The 14,236-nt window shown below is 56.3% G+C and overlaps 2 protein-coding genes across 5 annotated transcripts in view; both read left to right on the top strand.

Moving 5' to 3' along the window:
• The window catches only part of PIP5K1C (phosphatidylinositol-4-phosphate 5-kinase type 1 gamma), a 50,580-nt gene extending 42,670 nt beyond the window's left edge, over window positions 1-7,910 (top strand). For 3 of the 4 annotated variants that reach the window (XM_067312896.1, XM_067312898.1, XM_067312895.1), the window contains 2 exons: window positions 2,652-2,735; window positions 3,138-7,910. In XM_067312896.1, the coding sequence (XP_067168997.1) occupies window positions 2,652-2,735; window positions 3,138-3,140 (87 nt within the window). In that variant the 3' untranslated portion in view covers window positions 3,141-7,910. The remainder of the gene's footprint in view (window positions 1-2,651; window positions 2,736-3,137) is intronic. The other variant, XM_067312897.1, reaches the window with a different exon arrangement.
• Window positions 7,911-8,221: 311 nt separating this feature from the next.
• CACTIN (cactin, spliceosome C complex subunit) lies at window positions 8,222-13,944 on the top strand. Its single transcript, XM_067312874.1, has 10 exons — window positions 8,222-8,394; window positions 9,115-9,601; window positions 10,120-10,215; window positions 10,700-10,845; window positions 10,931-11,093; window positions 11,230-11,347; window positions 11,608-11,800; window positions 12,145-12,267; window positions 12,441-12,733; window positions 13,246-13,944. The coding sequence occupies exons 1-10, from the start codon at window positions 8,222-8,224 to the stop codon at window positions 13,734-13,736; spliced, it is 2,283 nt and encodes a 760-aa protein (XP_067168975.1). The 3' UTR covers window positions 13,737-13,944.
• Window positions 13,945-14,236: the final 292 nt, after the last annotated feature.

The raw sequence follows: 14,236 nt of genomic DNA on the forward strand, positions 1-14,236 counted from the left end.
ACCCACAGGGGAATAAAGGAGCAGAAACTGTGGCAGGGCACAGGCGCTGCTCTTCCCATGCACGGCTTTCCTGCCTGCTGATCCATTCAGGCCTGGAGTTGCCCAACCCCTCGTTTTGCTTTCTCTTTCATCCTCTCTTTCACATCATCCTTTTCTCCTCTGTTTCCTTTCTCACCTCACTTGCCCTCGGGCCATCCAGTTCACAGATGGGAGGTACTGGATTTACTCTCCCCGCCAGCGCAGACTCCGAACCACCTCGCTTTCCTCTGGGACTGTAAGTGAACATGCTAGCACATAGGGGAGCAGAGCTGCAGCTTTGAAACACTGGGGCTAGCGGCTCCATTTCCCTTGGATGTCATGGCTCTGTATTGTGTGGCTACTAGGAACCGGCCCGGTAAAAATGGGAAGCAGAGAGAAAAAATACTTAAGTGGATCTCAATGTAGGATCTTGCAGAAATGAGGACTCTGCCCCACTTATCTTCAGGCTAGTGGCACAGTTCCTGGAATGAGATGGGCTATAGTATCATCTAGCCCTTGGACAAATTTGCTGGCACCAGACCTGGCCAGAAAGTCAGAGGCATCTATATGTTTGCAGGTGATGTTAGACTTAGCTCCCTTGGCCCAGGAAGCCAGACTGGGTTCCAAAGAGACCTGCAAGATGTTTTGAAGCAGATAAAAATCCAGGTACAAATGTGACCTTTTAGGTCTCCGGCTGGTCTTTTTTTCTGCTGTCTGGGACACTGACCAGCTTTTAAAGCCAAAGGAGTTGAGATACACTGTTGGGTTTAGGAAAGGTTTCTGCTCCCCAGCCCTAGCCAGTGTGGTACTTCTGCTCCCTCCTCACCACAGGTTTTCTGTGAGCCATAAGGGTTTTCCTTTACCTTCTGAAAGATACAGAGGGGAAGTTCAGCATTTAGGGACTGAATCCAGAGCTCAGACTCCTCTGGGTTGTGATATTTCTCTTCACAGTTTTGGGGAGAGCTGATACCTTCCTCAGTGGGTAATGACAGTGTTGTCAGGGCCTCAGCACAAGCATTTGTCGTGTGGTCTTCTCAGTCCCTGCCTGTCTGGAACCAGGCCAGGGAGTAGTGGAGAGGCCATCAGGTGGGCAGGGTGCATGGGGAAGCAGGGGCAAAGCTTGCAACGTGCTCCTCAGCTTGGCTGATGGCATGAGAAAAGTGCTGTACCTATGTGGGCAAACAGGCGGCCTCTCCTTGCAGCTCCTCCTGCCCTTGTCTGCTGTGTTTGGCTGCCCCAGCACCGGAAGGGTTATTTCCAAGTATTGGATGCTCCTTTAGCTCCATGCTGGGTTTGCAGCTCTTATTCTGCCTGCATCTAGGCTCCCAAAAGCCTTTGAAAGAGGCTGGCTGGAGCATGGTGTTCAGTCAGAGTGGTTGGAAAACGGGGTGCAAGACAGGCTCTGCGCAGTGTTGAGTGCTCCTTCATCTCTAGCAGAGCCCTAGAAGAAGCTTCAGGCAAGGGTTTCTTTTCCTTCCTTCCTCCCAGTGGTCTCTGCTAATGCAGCTACAATTATCGCTGGGGTTCAGCATGTGGAGCCCAGTGCTTCAAAGCTCCTCTGGCTTCTCGTAGTTTCTTGTACATCTTAGACTGTTACTGTTGGTTCCTGGGCCGGGAACGCTCCCAGGCTTCTTCCAAGTACCCTGCTCCATTTCTTTCCTTTGCAAGCCTGGGCTCAGTCGAAGGAGAGAATTTCCTCTCTCCTTCAGATCTCGGCGCACCTCTAGAGCTGACAAAACCACCTCACAGTGGAAGCGGATCCCCCTGGGAAAAACTGGAAATGGACACCAGCCCTTGAATCTGCCTAGGTTTCTCTGTGTTGAGTCGGAAACAGAAGTGTATTTTTGTCATGCTGTTGCCCAGTGCTGTGACAGCCAGCTCCCTAGATACACATCCGTGTTCCCCTCCTTCTGTCCAAGATCCAGTTGTGTTTTGCCTCCTTTGTTGTACCTGTTCCCATCTCGCCACTGTCTACAAAAGTCTCATCACTGACTAACTGGTTCTTCTCTGTGACCACCATCCACCATGATCTAACCAGCCCATCTGCTGCCTTGCTTAGTCTGCAGGGAAGGGGGAAGGCACAGCAAACCAGATTCCACTCTAAAAGCCCCCTTGGACACCCAAGAGATGCCAGCTCGTAACATGTAAGGGGCTCAGGAAACAGGGGGCTGGTAGCTGGGACAGAGGACTGGGCAGCAGGAGCTGAGCCCTCTGTCAGTGCCCTTAGGTAAGTCACTTCCCACGTCTGTCTTGGTCCCTCTAAAATGAGGGTGAGGCTGTGGCAGGGAGCTGAGGTTTCTCTGGCACCTCAAAAGCACTAAAATCTGTCCACGGTAGGTGCAGGGGGGGAGGTTGTGCCATTCCCGCTGTAGCTGGAGCAGGGTCCGTTGTCAGAGCTGCTGGCAGGCTGTCCCAGCTGCTGGGGAGCAGGTATGTACTGAGGATGAGGAAGGCTCCTCGCTGAGACCTGGCATTGAGCTCAGTTCTCTCCCTCCAGGTGGACAGCTGTTCTTACTGTATTGTCTCCTACTCTTTTATTTTTCTCCTTTTATTTTCTCCTCTTCTCTCCTTTGCTCCCTGCTCTGCTGCTGCTCTCCTTGCATTCTCCCCGCCGTCTCTGGCCACTCTGGCAGCCGACAGACGAGAGGAGTTGGGTTTACTCCCCGCTCCACTATAGCGCTCAACTCCACTCTGTCTCCGATGAGGAGAGCGATACAGTAAGTGTACGAGAAACATGTGCCGGGTGCCCGGTGGGTCAAGTTCGGAGCTCGTGCTCCCTCTGCAAGGTCAGCTTGCAGGAGGGAGCTGCTGTGGCCTCTGCAGCGTGGGGCTCTTGCATGGCTGTGGCAGAGTCCTGCTGCATCTCAGATTGGCTCAGTGGCAGCAGGCGAGAGACCAATTCAGCTCAACAGCGCTTCTGGCTTGTTCTGAATCATTTAGCGCAATGAAAGCTTGGGGATCTGAAGTGCTCTGGTCATGTTGTCATTACTGGAGGGTGCAAAACAAGCAGGCTTCTCTCTTCATGTTCGTTTTGATTCTGGGGATTTGGCTGGGCTCAGATCTAACTGAACGCAGAGCGGGTGCTCAGGTGTTGACTCTCTTCTCTCTGCCTCTTGCAGTAATCTCTATGCAGACACAGAAGCCCCAGAGAGCAGCGATTCCCTCTGCAGGTCGATGTGTTCCCTTTTCGTTGATGCAGCCGTTCCAGTGGGATGGGGAAGAGCTTGCTGACACCAGTATTGCTGCACTGCAGGATCCCAGGCACTGCATTTCAGAACGGAGCAAAACTCTAACCGTGTATTTCTACTTATCCCAGACGTGGGCAGCAAAGAAACCACCCGCTCACCCGCAGCTCCCAACGGAGACGTCCAGCTGGGTGTAGAGAATCCTGGGTAGTAACACAGTGTTTTTCCAAACGTGCACTACCGTAGCTACCTATCCATGTGTGATACTGTGAACCTTTTTAATTTTTTAATCATGTATTTATTTCTTTTATCTTTGCACAGAGACAGCACAAATGTGCTTTTTTAAACATTTAGTTTACTGCACTTTTTTTTTTCTTTTTCTTTTTTTCTTTCTTTTGGTTGTCATATATTTGTGCATCAGAAAGGAGTGTGAGACCTCACTGGAGATTTGGTAGGAGCACGTTGCTGGGGAGGGCAGGGACCGGAGTGGCTTCATTTGAGGCAGCAGTGTGGTCTAACCAACTGATGGAGTCAGGAGGTTTAAGGCTGTCCAGACTCTGCCACGATTTTGCCGAGTGACCTAAGGCAAGTCACTTAACCACTCTGTGCCTCGGTTTCCCCTGTGCTAATGGGTGTACAGTACCCACTTTCGTTAAAGCACTTAAACCCTGGGATGAAAGGTGCTATGTAAATGCAATGTATTAAAGGCCATTGAATAGAATTGCTCCCATGTTACAGTAGTCCAAAGTAGCCATGCCAATTTACTTGGATTCAAAAATTGCTAGTGACTTCTCTTGATCTGTAACACTGTGTGGGGGAAGCAAACGATTCCTGGCTATAGGGACGTGGTCACCTCGGCCCTCCTCCAGACGTCGCGATGGGTTCTGCCTTCACCACGTGCTGCGCTGCTCTGTGTCGCCCTGTCCCTTTGTGCTCGGAGTCCACGCTTTGTCTTACCGGCTGCCGCACCGACATTTGCTCCAGGCTGCTGCCTGGTGACAGGCATGGACAGATGAGAACTGTGCATCTCCACAGACCAGCCTCGCTGGAGTGAGAGTTCCCGAGTCTGCCCAGCCCCAGGTGGGGTTTGCCCGGACACTGCATCCTACTGGAACCACTTAGCACCGCGCATGTTCATGGGTGTATCCGATTGCCAAGTAATCGGGGGTCACAGAACATTGGGTTCACATGTATCCTCCGTACCTCAGGGTAGTCAGGGAGACGCATGCACGTCCGCACACTGGAGGCAGTAACAGAAGCCTGGCTCTGGCACCTACTTGCGCCAGGCGGTATTGCGTTCATGGACTCTCTCTGTTGGACAAAAAGCTGGGAGACTCTCATGCTGCCTGTTGAAAATTGCTGCTTTGGATGTCGGAGATGTGGAGGGTTTGCTCTTCAAGGGCCGCAGGCTTTGGATGAGACAAGGAAAATTTCGTGTCACTTAGCAGTGTTCAGACTAGGCTCATCCTTCTCTCAGCAGGGTACTGTAGCGTTGTCTTCAATTCCCTAGCAATCACCCCTCTTGTACCAGAGAGAAGAGAAATCCTTTAGAGCAGAGGGAGCTAGCTAGGTCTTGTCTGTGTGCTTTACAGGCCTTGCTCGAGAGAGATGGTCAAAGATCTCTCCATTCCCATTACAATCTTCAAACCGTCCTTGGGATTCCTCATGGAGGAGTGTGGAAGTGGGACCCTGCTCTGGGAGCTCAGTCCCCTCTGATCTGTCCTCACGGCAGCACTCAGGACAGGTTAATTCAGGTCCCAGAAGGCGCCTGGGCCGGTGGGAAGCTCTTCCCCTCTGCAACGTGATGAACTTGGCGAGGACCTTCATGAGTTGACATTATTTCTTGCCTAGAAGTATGGGACCCAGACTTCCACCCCTTGCCTGCAGATGCTGAAGGTGGTAAGGTGTGCTGCTCTCAGAGTACAGGCTGGGGTTCTTGCAAGCTGCTGCCATTAGATTTATTCATATATTTACCAGAGTAGTCTATCAAAAATCTTTTAAGGAAATTCTCCCCTTTCAGTAGCTACTTGACAGCTAATTCACCTAGCAAGGAGCACTGCTCCATGATAGCCCCTTTGGCAGGCTGGGAAGGAGCTCTTAGATCACCACATCTCCTTGTGTTAGTCCTGTATGGGCTTTGCAAGCTGTGTGTGTCTAGTGCTACGGCAGGGCTCAGCAGTTCAGCGGAGGGGACTTGGGAGACGTGCAATACATACAGAGTAACTTGCCTCTGGGCTGAAAGCAAGAGGCTTCAAACAATGTTAAAAATGTAGCTGTTGTTCTTTTCCTCCGGAAGCGCAGAGCAGCCACTGTTAGGAAAGAGGCCAGTGGGAACTGTATCTCTTCTGCATCTTAAAATGTCGCTCTTGGGTTCTGCACTGGAAAAATGTAGTTCTGGGGAGGAGCCCAGGACGCTGCTAGGACTGTCTGAACCAAGTCCCAGCTGCCCTGGTGCCACCTTGTTCGTGGGCTAGTGGTTTTTGCCTCAGCTTGACTTTGCAAGCACACACTGACTAAAATTGAGCATCTTTCATTGTCTACGAGCAGAGACTGAAACTTTATTCCTTCCCCTCATTTCAGGGTGTTTGAAGCTGCTCAGCCTCAGTGCAGGAAGCACCTGAGCCCAACCTTCACAAAGGATCTTGGTGAATGAACTTTGCAGTCTGGAGCTGTGCTTGGTCCCAGAACACGTGGGGAAGCCCAGGCCTTTTTTTTGCAATATGTTCATTCCAAATGTTGTCTTTCCTCAGGCGTCCTGGCTTTTTGAGACAATCCTTGTGCGTGCAATTGTGTAACGCTGAACGCTTTGGAGCGAGTGAGTCTGCTAGAGTTACAAGCTCTCGGCTCTGGGTAGGTCCCATGAAAGGATGTGCAAAGGGATTAGAACAACTTTGCCAACATGAGGGGACCTTCCTAGGGACCCCCTAGCCTTTATTCAGGGAGATACTGATCTGAAATGACAACTGCCCCTTTCCAAGTCTGCACACAGTCCATGCTGTGTCACATTACTTGTCCAATTACCTCTGTGCTAAAGAACTGCTGAACCTCCACTTCCTGTAGAGGCTAAAAGGACCTTGGAGTTTAAAGCTTGCTCTTTGTCCATTACTTTGCATTCGGATACTTGCTGCCCAATGGGTAGCAGGGTCACAGCTTTGGGGAGCTTTGGAGCATTTCCTAACTGCTGCTAATGCTCCCTTTGGCAGGTTATACCAGAATCAGAGGAGGCAAGGACTAGGTCTTGCCCGCAGGAAAGAGCATCAACCCTTCTTGGGGGGGAAAGAGAGCCCTGGCCAGTCCTTGGTCTGAACATCTCCCCAGCTGTACTTCCACCTCATCCTGGAAATGAGCTGCATGTACTTTCTCTGTTAGGACTTTTCTCCAGTGACCCAGTTGATCGCTGGCTGCTGCTGTCACTGGTGTAACCTCCATGATGTCTACAACTTTAAAAGGAGGCACTGTGTTTCTTCTGCTCCTCCAAGATTTGAGCAGAGTAGCCTAGTGAGACAGCATTTCCCAAGTAGCTTCGTTTGCCACTGCTCTCCAACCCCCATCATCCCGGCTTAGACCCTCAGCTCTGCATGAAGTGCCCTGGGGCGAAACTTGCTCTCTGCTAAGGCTTTTGGTGAGCTTTCAGCTTGGGCTGTTGAAGGGAGCATCTCTTGCCAAACAGCAAGAGTGATTGCCCCACTTCTGCAGTGAGCGTGGTCTCCTGAGGTGTGGGTGTTTAGGGTGATGTGTGCATGCGGAGCCCGGGCTGCTGCCTGCCACAAATGCCCACCAGGTATGGATTTGGCAAGGGGAAACAGGGGTCTCCTGAGAGATTTCTTCTAGGGAGATGTCTCAGTTTGCACAAGGTGGCAGGCAACTAAACTTGCTATAGAGTTAATGTAAAGAGCAGAGCCTTTACAAGCAGGTGCAGAGTGGAGGGATGGGACAAACTGGAAAGCTGGGGGTTGTCAAAGGGGTACAGAAATCCCTAAATGCTCATGAGAGATGGGATCCAGAGCTGCCTCTGCTGCAGCGTTGCCTCCTTGGGGGCCGGCGTTGCTCTGCGTGCTGAAATTGCACTTCAGGGAGTCTTTTAGCACAGCCGGAGAGATGGTGGGTCTCGGCACTGAGCCGGCACAGCTGTGGCACTGGTGCGGGCAGGGCTCGGGGCTGGTGCGGGCTTGGTGGCCCTCGGTCCTCGCCTGGCTCCTAAATGCAGTGCAGCCGTCCCTGGCAGTACCGATGCTCCCCAGGCGGCCGGGACCAGCCGTAGCGTTTCCTTCTCTTCCCCGTTCCCAGCCAGCATCGGGCTCCAGCTCTTACTGAAAAGGAAAAGGCGAAGGCTGTGGCTCAGGCGTACGGGATCACGTCCGATTTTCTTTCTGTTAGCGTCTACGTTAGACCCGTGTATCTTCTCTCGGCTGTTCGTGTCCCCAGCCCTTTCCTCTGTCCACTCGTGCGTGTGCGCCATGTAACGGATGTATGTAAGCAGGCCGGGGGGTGGGGGGCTGGCGCTGGGAACGGGCTGCCAACCCATAGGTGTTGTCATGTTTCTCTTCTTTTTTTTTTTTGGGGGGGGGGGAAGTCATGAGAGCGCTTTTTTCTTTTTTTTTTTTTTCTTTTTTTTCCTGTCGGGAGACCTTTTTCCAGAGAACTGTAAATTGATGCTATCTGTCCTAGGCTCTGTGATAAAGCATACTGTACTCTGTGCTGTAAACACACCGGACAAACGAGCCTGTCTTGTGCCTTCACTGCCCTCCCCGCCGCCGCCTCTTCCCCCCCCCCCCCCCCTTCTCGGTGTAAAAAAGGAACCAAAAAGCCCCAAATCGAGGCGCTCCGGGCCCTGCCCTGCCGCCCTCCCCCGCTGCCTCCCCCGCCCGCCGGGGGCCTCGCGCCGGGGCTGCCCCGGCGGCCGCCTGCTCCGCGCCCAGGCGGCCCCCAGCGGCTCTGCGGCGCGGGGCAGGCGGCGCCGAGGGCAGCCCCGCGCGCCGGGCGCTGGCGGAGGCCCCCAGCGGGCCGCGGCGGCGGCCATGGGCTCGCGGTCGCGCAGCCCCGCGCGGCGGCGGCGGCGGTCGCGGTCGCGGGGGTCGCGGTCGCCGCGTCGGGAGCGAGGCCGGGGCCGCTCGCGCTCCGCGTCCGACAGCGATGAGAAGCGGCGGCGCCGGAGCCGGAGCGGGGGACGCCGCCGGGAGCCGAGCCCGGGGTGAGCGGCGGGGGCGGAACCGGAACCGGGCCCCGGTACGGCCCGGGCTTGCTGGGGGGGGCTGGGCCGTGGTGCGAAGGGGGCTTGGGCATGGGGGGGGGAACCGGCCGCGGTGTGAATGGGGGTTTTCGGGAGTGGGGGACCGGCTCCCGGTGCGAACGGGGCTCCAGGCCGTGGCCGAGAGCCTGGGCCGCGGTGTCAACCCCCTGGAAACCGTCAGCCCTTCGGCCGCCCGCAGGCCCCGGTGCCGCCGCGGGCCGGGAGAGCGGCTGCGGCACCCGACGGCCAAGCCAGAGCCGGGGCCCAGCTTGTGGTGAAGGTCCCACTTGGATCCCAGGTGTCAAGACCTCATGGGATGCTGCTCTGCCGGGGGGCTGCAGCCCCCGCCGCCTCCTGAACCAGCTGCCGCGCTGACCCGCCGGCTGCGGAGCCGCCTACGGACGCAGCTAAAACCATCCCTTTGTGGCTGTTGGGAGAGCGCTTGCGTGTGGAGCCCTGCCAGCAGGTCCTGCCGTGCCAGTCCTGGGCGGAAGCGCGTTGCCAAACAGCCGGGGCTGTGCTGCCTTCGCCCGCCGGGACCCCGTCCCAGCTCTGTGCGGGCAAGGAGCCCCACGCAGGGGGCGCAGGCTTGGCCAGCCTGACCCCCCTCGACACGAGGAGGCAGCTTTGGTTTGAAGCCGGCAATCTGCTCTGAACTCAAACGTTACTTTTCTCCCCCAGCTCTGACTCTGGAGATGAGAGGCAAAAATGGAAAAAGAAGAAAACCAAAAGTAGGGACCAGCACCATAAAAGCCAGAAAAAACACCGCTCTCAGTCCCGGGGTCGTTCTTCCAGCTCAGGCTCGGAGAGAGAGCGCAACAAGAGGAGAGCCCGGAGCAGAGAGAGGCGGAGGAAGAGAGCTAGTTCCAAGTCCTCTGTGTCCTCTGTCAGCTCTCCATCCCCTTCGCGTTCCCAGGGCAGGGAGGAGACACAGCAGCTGAGCCTTCAGGAGCGCTTGAGGTTGAAAGAAGAGAAGAAGAAGCAGGCTGCACTCATGAAAGCCTTGGAGACGCCTGAGGAGAAACGGGCTCGCCGCCTGGCCAAGAAGGAAGCCAAGGAGAGGAAGAAGCGGGAGAAGATGGGGTGGGGAGAGGAGTACATGGGTTACACCAACACCGACAATCCCTTTGGGGACAACAACCTTCTGGGCACCTTCATCTGGAGCAAGGTGAGCTCTCCCTCCGCACCCCATGTGTCGTAGGAGGGTGCTTGGGGCTGCTCTGCACATTGCCTCAAAGGAGACTGTCCCTACGCAGCTGCCACAGGATGGGACAGTGGAGCAGTGGGGTGTCAGGCGAGGGCAAAGGTGTTGTCTAGGGCAGTAGCAGGCTGTTTCTGACAGCTCAGTGGGGTTTTATCCCCTTACTTTTAAAGACTAATGTTTACAGGTCAGAGCGCAGGATGGAGGGATCCAAACCTGCTGGGAGCTGCTAGCTGAATGCTGAGTGTTTAGTGCTCATGTTGCCCCTTGTCGAGTGAGGGACGGACTGCCAAGAGCCCAGTCAGTTCTGGCTGAGAATGGTTTTGTTGAGAGGCTGCAGAAGTGGGATTTGAGAGAGTGAGAGATCTACATGATCGAAGCTCGCTGGAGCAGCGGAAGCGGGTGGATGTGGTGGTATTTGCCACCCTTTGAGAGGCCGCAGAAGTTGCTTTGTTTCATGGTTCTTCTTGGCCACTTGGTTTCAGGCGCTGGAGAAGAAGGGGATCAGCCACCTGGATGAGAAGGACCTGAAGGAGAGGAACAAGCGAATCCAGGAGGACAATCGCCTGGAGCTGCAGAAGGTGGGAGCAGATGCCCCCTCCCTTCCTCCCTCCCTCCCCACTGTCTGACAGCGATCCCTGTGGCAGGGACAGCCCAGTTATCCCAGTCCACCACCTGGAAGTTGCCTTGCTCTTCTCGCTGGGGGTGCCTGCAGGCTGTAGGACATGGGATGGGGGTGCTGCACACTTGTGACTTCTGTGGTGAAGCTCTTTTCTTGGGACTGAATCCAACCTGGGAGGTGCTGAGGGAGGACGAGTGTCAGGTCACTGCGTTGAGGCACTCTGTCGTGCCCATGTCCCCTGCCCTCCCAAGGGCTGGCAGTGAGCATCCTGGCCCCACCTAGCCCAAGCTAGCTTCTCTTGCGCGTGACTCTCTGGGGAGCCTGGGGCCAATTGCCGGAGCTGAAGCAGCTCGGTGAGGGTGTTTAAGGCCTTGTCCTCGAGTGTGTGTCCTGTGTGGGTGTCCCAGCCCCTGCAGCCTCACATCTTGCTCTGCCCCGAGCAGGTGAAGCAGCTGCGCCTCGAGCGGGAGCGAGAGAAGGCGATGCGTGAGCAGGAGCTGGAGATGCTGCAGCGGGAGAAAGAGGCAGAACACTTCAAAACCTGGGAGGAGCAGGAGGACAACTTCCACCTGCAGCAGGCCAAGCTGCGGTAGGTGCGCCAGTCTCACAGGGGCATGCCTGTTGGGGAGCAGGGCATGGCAGGCACCGCTCACCATCCCTCTCCTCTCACCCAGATCTAAGATCCGAATTCGGGATGGGAGAGCAAAACCTATTGACCTGCTGGCCAAGTACATCAGTGCAGAGGATGATGACCTGGCCGTGGAGATGCATGAGCCCTACACCTTCCTGAATGGCCTGACTGTCTCTGACATGGAGGATCTGGTGGAAGATATCCAGGTGCCAGCTCTGCAGCCCCCCTGTGCCGAGGCTCTCTGCCTCTTCCCTCGCTTTAGCTCCACTTCCCTGCCCATGGCTGAGCTCAGCCCATGGTCCAGAACAGGTGCCTGATGTCCTGTTTGTCTCCTGCCTGCAGGTTTACATGGAGCTGGAGCAAGGCAAGAATGTGGATTTCTGGAGGGACATGACCATCATCACGGAGGATGAGATAGCCAAGCTCCGCAAACTGGAGGCCTCTGGGAAAGGAGGACCTGGTAAGCGGGAGGACGGAGCCCACGGCATGGTGTGGGTGCGGAGGGGAGTGTGAGCAATGGTTAAAGCAGGGCATAGGGTCTGCCCCATGCTTTCAGGCGGGGAGAGGTTCTCTAATTGCTCTTGGGGGATGTGCTGGATGGAGGCTATGGATATTCTGCTGGGGTCCAGCCTTCCATTGTTCACTGCAACCCAAGACTGCTTGGGTGAACATGGGCTGAGCGCTCAGAGACTGACCAGCTGCCCTTGCTCATCCACGCAGGGGAGCGTCGTGATGGCGTCAATGCCTCCGTCAGCTCGGATGTGCAGTCCGTGTTCAAGGGGAAGACGTACAACCAGCTACAAGTGCTCTACCAAGGCATTGAGAGCAAGATCCGAGCAGGTGGACCTAATCTCGACATCGGCTACTGGGAGAGCCTGCTGCAGCAGCTGAAGGCCTACATGGCCCGGGCCAGGTGAGAGCAGAGACTTGTCCTTCAGCCAGGGGTGTGGAAGGCAATGCAGGCCTGCTGTGAGCAGAGCTGGAGACACACAAACCTGAAGTCATAGATGGAGGTGTTTTTTTACTTTTTCTGAGCTGGCTGGCTCTTCCAAGAGGGAAGACGGGCTGGACACTCAGTCCCTTCTCAAACAGTTATGTTTACAGCGAGGTCTCCATGTGGGAGGGTTATTCAGCCCCATCGCTGTGCAAAACCCAGCAGTTTTCTACCTGATGCAGTGGCTGGCATAGTTCTGGACACTGTGTGGGCACGGAGTGGCTTGGCTAGGTCTGACCTGACTGCTCATCTGCTCCTCACAGGCTGCGGGAGCGGCACCAGGACGTGCTGCGCCAGAAGCTGTACAAGTTGAAGCAGGAGCAGGGTGTGGAGAGCGAGCCACTCTTTCCCATCATCAAGAGGGAGCTGGCCTCCCCCAGTGACAGGTACACAGCCCCTTCCCAGGGCAGCACAGCCAGCTGGGCCTTTCCCGGAGGCACCTGGCATCTTCTATCCTTAGGTCTTCCCAGACCAGGAGGGCAAATGCAGCCTGGTGCCCCCATCCTTCCTGAGACAAACCTCAGGGGAGGAGAGAACTAGGGTACCATCTCCGTCCTAGGTATCTCTTCTCTCTTCCCCACAGGCTGGACCCAGAGGAGACCATTGTAGTACAGCCAGGACCATCCTCAGAGGCGGGGGCAGAGACGGAGTCAGAGGCCAAGGGAGACGCAGAAGGGGAGGCCGTGCTGATGGAGGAGGACCTGATCCAGCAGAGCCTGGATGATTACGATGCAGGGAAGTACAGCCCCCGGCTGATGGGCACCAACGAGCTGCCCTTCGACGCCCACGTGTTGGAGGCCGAAGAGGACCTGCATCGGCTGCTGCTTCTGCGTCAGCAGCTCCAGGTCACAGGTAGGCGTTCTGCAGCCAGACCCTGCGCCCACCAGCCTTGCAGCCTGCACGCGCTTCGGGGTTGTGGGGCTGGAGGGAGCGGGTGAACTCTGCCCTCAGGCAAAGGTAAGCAAGAGCTGGGTCTGGAGCACACATCCGGAGCTAGACTGGCAGAGAGATCCCCCAGGTGGTGAAGGGGACCATGGCCTGGACTGAGAGCAGGGAAACGCGGCTCAGGCTGCTGGCTTTCTTTGCTGGTACCTGAATTGGGTCCTTCCCGCTCCCAGCTCCACCATCAAGCTGTTTCAGTGGGCTGCGGACAAGTAGGAAGGGTGTTTTGGATGAGTGCCCCAGTGCACCTCAGCCCAGTGCCCACCACGAGGGCGTGTGTATGTCTGTGTCCATGTCCACATCCCCTGCCCAGAGCCTGCTGGTCCCTTGCGCTCTCCCTCCCCTGCCCTCCAAGAGCTGTGTCCTTGCAGACCGGGCCTGGCTAGCTCTGCAGGACTGACCATTGCCTCTCCTCCCTGCAGGTGATGCCACCGAGAGCGCCGATGACATCTTCTTCCGTAAGGCCAAGGAGGGCATGGGCGCGGACGAGGCGCAGTTCAGCGTGGAAATGCCCCTCACAGGCAAGGCCTATCTCTGGGCTGACAAGTACCGGCCCCGCAAGCCCCGCTTCTTCAACCGCGTACACACAGGCTTCGAGTGGAACAAGTACAACCAGACCCACTACGACTTTGACAACCCCCCGCCCAAGATCGTGCAGGGCTACAAGTTCAACATTTTCTACCCTGACCTCATCGACAAGCGCTCCACGCCTGAGTACTTCCTCGAGGCCTGCCAGGACAACAAGGACTTTGCCATCCTGCGCTTCCACGCTGGGCCGCCCTACGAGGACATTGCCTTCAAGATCGTCAACCGGGAGTGGGAGTATTCCCACCGCCACGGCTTCCGCTGTCAGTTTGCCAACGGTATCTTCCAGCTCTGGTTCCACTTCAAGCGTTATCGCTACCGTAGATGAGGGGCTGCTCAGCTCCCCTCTGGACCACGGCCGTACAGGCTGCGCAGGGGGTCTGTTCCCCATTCTCACGTACTGTCCCCTGGACGTCCCCTCTGTCTGGCCTGGTACACAGACTCCAGCAGACTCTTGCTGAGGGTTTTCCTCGTTCTCCTTCCTTTTATTCTGAGGGATCCTGAGACTTTGACGCAAATAAACAAGGGTTACTTAAGCCGTGGCATCCTGTGCATGGGCGCTGCAGCAGCCTGTGCATCACCTTTGGGCAGTCCCGTACTGGGTCGGCACTGGGAGCTCCCCAGTCTTGTCCCTGCTCCTCTGGGGTCCGGGCGGTGTTGAGGGTGGTCTCACCATCACCCCTTCTGCAGGCGTTGTCACCCCTTTCCCGTATGTTGTCAGCCCCTAGCATTCCCACCATCCGTGCCAGACCCCTCCCAGCCTCGCGTGCTCCCAGCGCCTCTGCCAGACCCGTCCTAGGCGAGACATGTCCCAGCTGGAGCTGCGAC

The sequence above is a fragment of the Apteryx mantelli genome, chromosome 30 (genome assembly GCF_036417845.1).
Source record: "Apteryx mantelli isolate bAptMan1 chromosome 30, bAptMan1.hap1, whole genome shotgun sequence".
Classification (NCBI taxonomy): domain Eukaryota; kingdom Metazoa; phylum Chordata; class Aves; order Apterygiformes; family Apterygidae; genus Apteryx; species Apteryx mantelli.